The following is a 10589-nucleotide window of genomic DNA, read 5'->3' on the forward strand; positions in this document are numbered from 1 at the left end:
AAATTTTAATTAACTACTTGGATTTTAAAGTCCATTAAAATCCTATAAAATCCTAATTTGATTACATCCCATATTTTCAATGGTAATAAACCAACATTTTATCATCGGAGCCTAGCACCTTGTCAGAGCCCAAATCCAAATTGCTATCCCCTTTCTCGTCGTCCTCCTCTTCATTGGAGCCCAAATCGAAAGAATTTGAATCATTGTCTTCCTCCTTCAACCCATGAAAAGTTTTGTTATCACTTGTCAAAGATTGAAGGTGAACGGCGGGCGAAAAGAGGTGGGAGGGGTGTGCATGTGAGGAGCAGGGAGGAACATAGATAGAAAAAAAAAGAAAAGAAAAAAGGAAGACGACGAAGATGGACTTGGGATTCAGATGAGAGAGAGGAGGCAATGCGAGAGAGTGGACAGAGAGTGTTGCGAGAGAGGGATGGAATGAGTGAGATCCTACTCGACTAATAATATAGGGGGCGTTTGTTTGCCCTCACTAACTCGGACTGGACTGGATTGGACTAGCTATTAGTCCAATACTGTGTTTGTTCCATGCTGGGACTAACATTAATGAGACTAAAGGGGACTAACATTAATGGACAAAACCCTTCACTAAGAGGTCTTAGTGAGACCCCCCTAATAACCATGGGACTAGTTAAGATTATCCTCTATTTCTCGTCCTTGTCATGCTCAACGACCACTCGCGACAGACTCCTCGTCATCGCCGGTCACCTAGATCAATCATTAACTTCCCGACTCTCTTTCAGATCCATTTCACAACCAACTTTCATATAAAATATACCAAATTGAAGCTGGGAGTGACAAGATTACGATTTTACTTGAATCGAGGCCAAAATGTGGCCGGAAAATGGCTTGGAAGTCTCGGCCTATTTGGGATTCTTCAAATCCATGACAAATTCGAGCATGCAAAGCTAAGATCTCGGTCCAGGGATGGTGATGAATTTTTTGGCGGTGCTAACTTCATCCAATTTAATGAGGGTTGGCCAAAAAAACACATTGGGAAACCTGCAACTCGTCAGGAAAATTGGAGTCGTGAGGTTCCGTTCGAACAACGCATAGCTAGAGAGAGAGGGAGGACAGAGAAATAGAGACTGGAATCAATAAGGAGTTTGACCAGGAATGAGAAAGAGACATGAATTGAGAGATCTGAGAGGAAAAAAAAAAGGGAGAGGGTGGGACGATGAGAGAAGAGGAAAAGAGTGGGACGGAAATGGTAGGAAAAGATGGAGAAAAAGATAAGATCATAATAAAATATTAATAATTTATATATTAAATAAAATAATATTAGAATTTGTTATTATCCAGCTTCTTAGTCCAATACTGCACCAAACGCTTCACTAAGTTAGTCCAGTTTAGTCTAGTCTAAGCCAATCCAGCTTAGTCCTTGAAGCTAATTCAGTCCGAGATAGTCCGGCGCGCAACAAACGTCCCTTAGAGGTTTTGGTAAGGATAAATAGGCGAGTGGCAGGAGAATAAAAAAAAGTGGGGCCAGATTAAATAATCCAATACTTATTTAATAAAAAATACCAAACATCTGTTTTGTCTTATAATTTGTGATGCCAAACATTTTGGGGGTAGTAGAGGCTCGTTTCTTCTTCAGTGCCCAACTCCAAGTCTCAAACTTTCACTCTCCTCCAACAGTATCTACTTGTTCCACACAGTACAATGTTCGTGCCCTGCAAACCCACCAAACACCCGACCCAGATTTCGGGTCTCGCAGCTTAACCAGTGCGGCTCTCAGGCGAGCTCCAATGCCCGCTGACCTCCGTCACGTGCACCCTTCTCTCAAGTACACTATCACACTTTCAACTCCTCCCGAATCTTAATTACAAGTTCTCAAAGCTTCGATTATTTTACTCAGTTTTTGCCATTTGCTAATAACTCCACTTCCAAATCCTTGTGCTCTGTAAACTCCAACGAAAGGCCTAAAGTCACGGTTGGGTTGTCACGGATAATAAAGAACCAACAGGGTTATGCTTTGAAGGGTTTTTCCAGCCGGTTTTGCCGATTATTTCTTGTAAAAGTTATGAAACTATTAGGTTGTAGAGAAACTGCATTTGGGTTTTTCAAATTAGCCTTCAGGGATGATAGTGAGGGAATTGTGAGGAGTTGTTGTATTGCTGCACATTTTTTGGCAGGGTATAATCTGCAGTTTCTAGCTCAGGATGTAGTTTCGTGTGTGATTGCGCGAATTGGGCCAAGTAGGAGTATAGATTTGGTGGGATTTATGTGGCGAGGTCATTGTGAATATGAGTCAGATTTTTCATTTCTTGATACTCTTATGAGAGGTTTCTTGAATGCCGAAATGGGTGCGGAGGCATTGGAGGTTGTGAGTAGGATGAGGGAGGTGGGTTTGAAGCCGAGCTTGTCAGCAATTGTGATTCTTTTGAGGTTGTTGATTAGAATTGGTGATTATGGTAGCGTGTGGAAGGTGTTTAGGGATATGCTTTGGAAGGGGCCTCGCCCATGTAATTATACTTTTAATATGATGATTCTTGGGTTTTGTAGAAAAGGGTTGATTACGGTGGGAGAGAGCTTGTTGCATGTGATGTGGAAATTTCAGTGTGATCCGGATGTTATTACGTATAACATTCTGATCAATGCAAACTGTGAGAGGGGGCAGGCAGACGATGCACTTCATTGGGTGCATTTGATGATTGCAAGGGCCTGTAAGTCAAGCACCGTTACATTTAGTACCGTCATAAATGCCTTGTGTAAGGAGGGGAATATGGTGGAAGCTAGGAAGCTTTTTGATGGGATCCCAGATATGGGTAATTCTCCAAGTACTACTATATATACAATACCATGATGGACGGGTACGTTAAGGCAAGGGACATTGGCCAGGGCAGCATGATCTATGAAGAAATGAGAAACAAAGGGTATCTCCTGATGGCATAACTTTTAATATCTTGATTGCAGGGCATTACAAGTATGGAAGGGAAGAGGTTGGAGACCATTTGTTAAAGGATATATCTGTATCAGGGTTGCTTCCAGATTCTTCATTGTATGACATCATGGTTTCTGGGTTATGTTGGGCAGGTCGGTTGGACAATGCCATTGAATTTTTAGAGGGTACGCTAGGAAAAGGATTACCCCTGAGTGTGGTCGCTTTCAACTTGTTATTGCAGCTTGTAGCAGAGTAGGGTTAGAACAAAAGGCCCATAAGGCCTATAAGTTTATGATTACATTTGGTGTAACTCCTTTATCTTCTACATGTAGTTCTTTGCTTATGGGTTTATCCAAGAAGGGTAACCTGCAAGAAGCCAGAGAGTTTTTGTGTAAGGTGATAGAGAAGGCGTTCCCTATAAAAAAGCTGCTTTCACTGTGCTTTTGGATGGGTACTTTAGAATTGCCGATTTAAATGGGGCTCAAAATTTATGGAATGCGATGGAAAGAAGAGGGATATGTCCTGATGTTGTGGACTATGTAAAGCGGGTCTAGTGGAGGAAGCATATGATATATTTCTGGATACGTCAAGGAGAGGTTTTGTGCCCAACAATTTTGTCTATAATTCTTTGATTGGTGGGTTTTGCAACCGCAGGAAGTTGAGTTATGCACTGAAGTTAGAGAGAGATATGAGGCAAAAGGGTCTTCTTCCGGATATCTTTACCACCAATATGATCATTAATGGGTTCTGTAAACAGGGGAGAATGAAGTCTGCAATTGATACATTTGTGGATATGTACAGAACTGGGTTAACCCCAGATATTGTCACTTACAATACCTTAATTGGTGGTTATTGTAAAGCGTTTGACATGGTTGGAGCAGATGAGTTTTTGTACAAAATGTATGCCAGTGGATGTGAACCTGATATCACAACCTATAATATTTGCGTTCAAGGTTTTTGTAGTAGTCGAAAAATAAATCGAGCTGTGATGATGCTGGATGAGCTTGTTTCAAGAGGTGTTGTTCCAGACTCAGTTACATACAACAGGATGATGAATGGTGCTTATGTTGACATGTTGGATTGTGCTATGATTTTAATGGCTAAATTGCTCAAGTTGGCGTTTCTTCCAAATACTGTTACAATTAATGTGTTATTGTCCCAGTTCTGCAAGCAAGGGGATGCCTGAGAAGGCCTTCATGTGGGGTCAGAAGTTGAGTGAGTTTTCCACTTGCTTTGACGAAATTACATATATATTATTGGACAGAGCTTATCATAATCTGCAAGAAGATTCTGAAATTTCCAGTGGAACAGCTGAAAACAGCCTCTTCCTGGATTTCGTCATGTACATTACGTATGATTATTTATGTAGAAATAAACCTTGCAGAGATGCAAGTTAAAATCCTCTTAAGTTAATTGATTTTAAAGGCTCCTGAAAGTTGATTTAGTTCATCAGTTTTCACTACAATGATTATGATCTATGACATTCTGATGTTATCATGATTATACCCTTCTGGTCTCATGTTTGATGCCTCTTGTGGCAACAAGATTGAAGTAGCAACAATCAGAAAGAACCAAAAAGCTGCTGGCTTGATGGTTTCAAGGGAGACTGATCACTCAAAGGGAAGAGATAGGCGAGCAAATGAAAACAGTCAAGACAAAGGAGATGGAAGGGAAAGTGGGCTGAGGTTATGCGAAAATAGTCATGCCTTCCAGTTATGCCGTCAACTGCAAATGTTGGATAAATGCCGTGCATGAATTTATGAAAAGGGGTCATAATGTGCTGGGCACATTAGGTGAGGTATTGAAGTTAATAAAAGAGCAATGCCAACTTTTAGATATAATGTGGCAACTGATGTTAACTGTGTTTTAATTTTATGGTGCAGCTGAACAAGTGTATAGGTTGAAAACCCAAAATAGATGGCAAAGCAAAATGAAAGCTCCAACCGGTGGACCCAGGATTGTATTCATGCACGTACGCATAAAAAAATTTATTTTGAGGGAAATCACGGTTTCTTGGCTGACAAGGACCCTTTTTGTAAGTATTCTCTTCAAATTTGACTTCGAATATTCAGATTATAATCTAAAATCCGAGGTCATAAACCTGGATTGGTAACCTATTGTAATCGAAAATTTATAACGGTTTGCCATTTGGGTAATTATCAATGTGTATGCTGAATAATGAAAGGCAAGGTTTTAGACTAGTAGGCAAAGTATACATGGGTTAATAGGATGGAAGGCAAGGTTTGGAAGTGGGGGCATTTTATATGTTAATAAGGCAATTCAAGGGTTAATTTGTTTCTACCGATAAAGTTTAGTTGCATGACTTATTTTATTTGTGTGGGCAGGTGCACCTTCTAGGACCTATGTAGGATGCCCAGCGAACCACACTCCAAGTGAATTTGCTATGCAGATTCGAGAGTAAGCGCTGAAGAACAAGGTCGATGTCTAGTAGGTTTCCATTTGCAGCTTGAAGGGCTGCATAGTCTCCGAATTGTCATGGCACTATGCAAGGCACACCGCATGATGTACATGAGCCAACTCTTTAGTCAAGGCCTTGCATCTTTGAGTGAGTGTTGCTGAGAGGGAGCATCAGAAGGTTTTGGTTCTGGTCGCTGCAGTTTTTCATATGATGCATTGGGCTTCCTTTTCGGAATTCTTGTAATTTCTATGGGAATGAGTTATGGGCGATTCTTGTCGAAGATTTAACTTCCGTGACGTTATGAATGATTTTACAAGATTGTGTGGTGACAATACTACCATGAATGAGTGCTTTTGGGGGATTTTGGTTATATTTCTGTTCATCTGGAAACAGGGCAAAAAAGGAAGAAAAGAAACGGCCTTATCTTATTCTCATTAAATCACCTATATGATGTAAAAGGCTGATTCTCACATAACCAATCTTAGAATTCTCTGATGGCTTTAACAACTTTACAAAAATAACCATCCAAATCCTACTCGATAAAAAGTTCTATTGATCTCCAAAACGACCCGAAAACAAGTTACAACTATACAGGATGAATTAGCGATCAAATCACCTTTGCCCTCTGCATAATCATGAATCTTCTTCTACTAGCGCTCTCCACATGCTCGCCTAGTTTGGCCAGGTGAGCCATTCGTCTCTTCCATGACTCCGAGGCCTCGAATTCTCCCGGCTTTGTTACTGAGTCGTCTTGGTCATTCTCAACGGATTCAGGACTTCTCTCCGATGGGATTCCCTCTTCGGAGTCTTGAATAATCCCCTTTAATTTGTCTACTACCTGACTCATTGTTGGTCGATCTTTTGCCCTCTTTGACAGACAACTCTCGGCCAACTTAGCAATCTTTCTTGCTGCAGTGATCGAATACTTGTTTTCCAGCCGGCTATCCATTATCAAGCCAAACTTTTTACCGTCGGGAGGGAACTGTTTCACCCATTCCAAAAGGTTCTGTTCTGTTCTTGGTCGGCTTCTTTCCAATGACCGTCTGCCTGTAAGAATCTCGTACAGCACCACACCGAAACTCCATACATCGCTTTTAGTTGTGAGATGGCCTGTCTCGACGTAATCTGGAGCAGCGTACCCGTTAGTTCCCATTACCTGATCATGAGAAAAATTCTTCAGCATTTTTCGAAGCAGAGTTTGCATAGGTAGGTTCCTATCCAAGCTACAAATGCTAGTGAGAAATAAGTGAATGCAATACTTACTGCAGTTGAAACATGAGTATGGCCAACCATTGGCCCCTCCCTAGCAAGCCCGAAGTCTGAAAGCTTCGGTTTAAAATTCTCATCCAGCAACACATTCGCGCATTTGAAATCTCGATAGATTACCTTCGTCAACAGCATAAGAAAAAAATCAGAATAACCAAGATTAAGACTAAGCTTGAATAATGAAAACAACATGAAATAGAACATGTCTTGCAGAAAACAAAACTAATGGAACAGTTCCCGCAGGGAAGGGCGGGCGGAGCCATGAAGGGACCATAATGGTCTCGGGCCTATCTGATATTTTTTTCACATAGAAAAAACTAGAGTTATCCCTTTGATTTCCAAATCTTTTTTACGGTATTAGAGCCCCAATCAGAATCTTTTCTTTTTCTTCTTCGCTGGGTTCAATTTGAGGCTGGCGGTTCTTATGCAATTATTGGACGTCACTGTGAGTTTTGAGGGAGAGAGAAGAGGGAGAGAGAAGAAGTAGGCTAGAGATCTTATTTTTATTTTTGCTTCATTTTTTATTGTATTTCTTAAAGTCTTTTAATACTATTACTTTTGTTTTATCTTTTTTCTTATTTTTCTATTCCCCTCCTCCTTCCTTCCTCCCTCCTTCCGAATAAAGGGGCATATATTTTGAATCTGAGTCATTATAGGCATGGGGGTTGAGTTGAGGAAGAGGATAACAACACCGACATCATACCAAACTTAAATGATAGTGGTTTGTAGTTAGCTAGGGTACGTCAGATCCATAATTTTCTTATATCTTAAGAGCATTTTAGAGCCAGACTTTTGGCTCCGCCACTAGGCCGAGATTAAGGCATGAAAAAACGATGTGGAAGACTGGTGAATGTAAAATTTCAGGGTTGACCTTATGCAAAGAAAGAAACTACATTCTCAAATTTGGATAACCGCCCCACCCCAGAACCAGAAGCGAACGTAGATCGTATGAAGGATAAAGTATGTAATCTGAAATAAGCAGATAAATACATATTTGAAATATGCCAGATGCAACAAGCTCTAGGTCAGGGAGTTAAAACAACCAACTTTACGAATCAAGTATATAAGTTGATTTGTACGTAGAAACCGATTTCCAATATCGAAGTTTAGAGCTAACCTGAACTTCCAATCCTTCGTGCAGATACACCAATCCTTGAGCAGCTCCAAGTATTATCTGTAACCTTGTCTCCCAAGGTACAGTTGGGTACGCCTTGTTGAATAGATGATCATCTAAACTTCTGTTCGCCATGAATTCATAGACGAGCAGTCGTTGAATCCCTCTTTCTCCATCAACAGCACAGTATCCGATTAGTTTGACAAGATTCGGGTGCTCCACAACACTCAGAAATTGAACTTCTGCCACCCATTGCTTGTGACCCTGTACGAAAGAACAGAGAATTATAAGAAATGGTATTCGTAACCAGAAAAAGAATGTAAAGTGAGAGACTGAACAGAAATGTAATGAGAGGATGCCGGAAGACTCAGAACTCGATTAACAATAATCGCGACAGCGGTTTAAATAATTTTTGATTAAATATTAAGGAAAATCAGTCTACCAAAAGTATCTTAATCACAATAGCGCATTAAGTAATAGTAAGATGCTTAAACTCCCATACCTGTAAGCCATCATTGTTAAGCTTTTTAATGGCGACAAAGATTGGATCGTGGTCCTTGGCATCAGCAGGCTTAATTGAACCTTTGTATACATTCCCAAATCCGCCTTCTCCGATCTTAAGCAGCCTACTGAAGTCATTTGTTGCCTGCCTGAGCTCCACGAAAGTGAACACCCGCAAGTTATGAGCCTTCTCTTCAAACATTTCTGGTATACCACGGGGTGAATTCGCGGAGCAGGAAGACTTAATGACCCTATCGCCGGGACCTGAGTACTCCGAGTTTCTCTGTTCTTTCAGTTCTGGTGCTGATCGTTGTTCCCTGCTCCTAGCTTTGTCCTTGAAGTAGTAGAAGCACTTCATTGTATAGAATCCGTCACCTGAATACAACGATTTTTCATGGAAATGCTAAAACAGTAGAACACAAAACCAAGAAAATCATGGAGAAAAATGTTTACTTAAAAAAAAAAATTTAACAAGAACCATACTAGAGAAACGAAACGCAGTAATTCAATGAAAACAGAGTAATATGCAAGATAAGAAAAACCCCAAGGAAAAAAGAGATGAAATCACAAATGGTTGGAAGATTAAAGAGAAGATCAAAAGAGTGAAAACCCAGATGGGAAATCAGAGCGGAAGTACAAATTAACTTGGAGAGAAGGCAACTGACAAAAATTGTATCAGAAATCCTAACTCAGATGAGCAAAAACAAAAGAAAGAACCACGAATGAATGAACGAACCAGATATTAAACCCTAAATCTTAAAAAAATAGATACCTCTATCAATTATTTCTGCATATAATTTGAACAGGGTTGGGAGGTTCAGGTTGGAGAGACCTGCACGGATTTCTTTCCCTGCTTGGCTTTTTTTTTTTTTTTTTCCCTATGTGAATAATAAAGTAGGTGGTTAGCTTTAGCCGTAAAGGTTAGACAATATAAGGAGAACAGAGTTCAAGGTTGGATTAAAAAAAAGGAGAATTCATCAACTATTCAAGTTGACACTAATAGTAATATAATATAATATAATATTTTTTTTTTTGGTAATCATAATATAAAATAATATATGAAACGGAATTGGATTCCCTCTGGATCCAAATGAACTGAACCACTCATCAAATGATCTAGGTCATTGAAATTTAATCAAACGACTACAAACAGGGACTCTCTAAAAGTTATAATAATTGTAACCGTTGGATCAAATTTCAATGGTCAGGATCTTTTGATGATTAGGCTTAGTTCATTTGGGTCCGGAGGGGATCCGGTTCCATATGAAACAAGAGAAAGGGTCCCTATATTTTTATAAAGAGGTATTTATCAATTTCCCTCCTAAACTTGTGACCATTAGCCAATTTCCCCCATCAACTTTAATTTTGGCCAATTTGTCACCTTAACTCTCATAATTAGTCAATTTCCCTCCTCAACTTTAATTTAGCCAATTTTCCCCCTCAACTCTCATAATTAGTCAATTTACACCCTACTGTGAATATTTTAATTTGATCATAATTAAACAAGTGTGTGTAAGAAACTAAATAAGATGTATGTTAATCATGTTCCTATATCTTTATCCTATTACAAATGGATTAAAATTTAGAATTTTACAATTTATCATAAATAGTATTATTAGTCATAATAAATCAGTATGGAGTAATTTTATTTGATTTTTGACTATACAAAATTGATAACGAAAAGGATTGATGTGTAAATTTTTGTATGTGAATACAATTTTCTTTATAAAACTGAAAGCTAAGTTCAAGTAAATTGCGAAGAATCGAGCTTTAGTGAAAAAATGGCTGGTCTATTCATAATTTTCGACTCCTTATTAAGAATAACCCATTTTATTGAAATAGGTTTGATCCATGAGTTTAGGATTATTATTTCTTTTTGTTATTATTTCTTCTTCTACATGCTTTAAACCCGATTCATAACTTTTTCTTATAATCAACCCATATCACATACTAATTGTATTATGTTTTTGTACATTTTACCCTATATTATGCAGGTGAGTTTATATTAATTTTAGTACTTTGTTGGAAGTTATTAGAAAGATTGAAAATTAAAAAAAAAAGAATATATGGAAAAAAAAAATAAAAATAAAATAACAATAGGGTGCAAATTGACAAATTATGAGAGTTGGGGGGGGGGGGGAATTGGCCAAATTAAAGTTGAGGGGGGAAATTGACTAATTATGAGAGTTGAGGGGGAAATTGGCCAATGCTCACAAGTTCAGGGGGGAAATTGAAGAATACCTCTTTTTTAAAAGTGGGAATTAGTAGTGGGGTCCATACCACATTAAATTTTAACGATCTGAATAGTTTATTTTTTAAGTTGCACCTCATAGACCATTCTGGTAGAATATTAGCCAAATTGGAAACATATGACATCTAAGTAAGTTCAA

At 38.9% G+C, this 10589-nt stretch overlaps 1 protein-coding gene and 1 long non-coding RNA gene across 5 annotated transcripts; one reads left to right on the top strand and one right to left on the bottom strand.

The window, feature by feature from the left end:
* Nucleotides 1-1578: 1578 nt before the first annotated feature.
* LOC125471527 lies at nt 1579-5645 on the top strand. 2 transcript variants are annotated; one of them, XR_007253660.1, is made up of 3 exons: nt 1579-4697; nt 4783-4934; nt 5245-5645. It is a non-coding gene; the product is annotated as an uncharacterized LOC125471527 (long non-coding RNA). The 2 variants fall into 2 exon arrangements; XR_007253659.1 differs by having other exon boundaries at nt 1583-4692.
* Nucleotides 5646-5724: 79 nt separating this feature from the next.
* Nucleotides 5725-9120, bottom strand: LOC125471522 (probable serine/threonine-protein kinase PBL19). Of its 3 annotated transcripts, none has more exons than XM_048572005.1 (5): nt 8972-9120; nt 8201-8574; nt 7702-7962; nt 6582-6704; nt 5725-6474 (listed from the first exon to the last, which is right to left on the bottom strand). In XM_048572005.1, exons 2-5 carry the CDS (start codon nt 8555-8557, stop codon nt 5926-5928), a joined length of 1290 nt encoding a protein of 429 aa, XP_048427962.1. In that variant the 5' UTR covers nt 8558-8574; nt 8972-9120; the 3' UTR covers nt 5725-5925. The 3 variants fall into 3 exon arrangements, with proteins under 3 accessions (XP_048427962.1, XP_048427966.1, XP_048427954.1); XM_048572009.1 differs by lacking the exon at nt 8972-9120 and adding an exon at nt 8683-8929; XM_048571997.1 differs by lacking the exon at nt 8972-9120 and having other exon boundaries at nt 8201-8929.
* Nucleotides 9121-10589: the final 1469 nt, after the last annotated feature.

This window comes from the organism of the source record quoted next, unplaced genomic scaffold (genome assembly GCF_019419815.1).
Source record: "Pyrus x bretschneideri cultivar Hongxiangsu unplaced genomic scaffold, Pyrus_bretschneideri_v1 Contig109, whole genome shotgun sequence".
Lineage (NCBI taxonomy): Eukaryota > Viridiplantae > Streptophyta > Magnoliopsida > Rosales > Rosaceae > Pyrus > Pyrus x bretschneideri.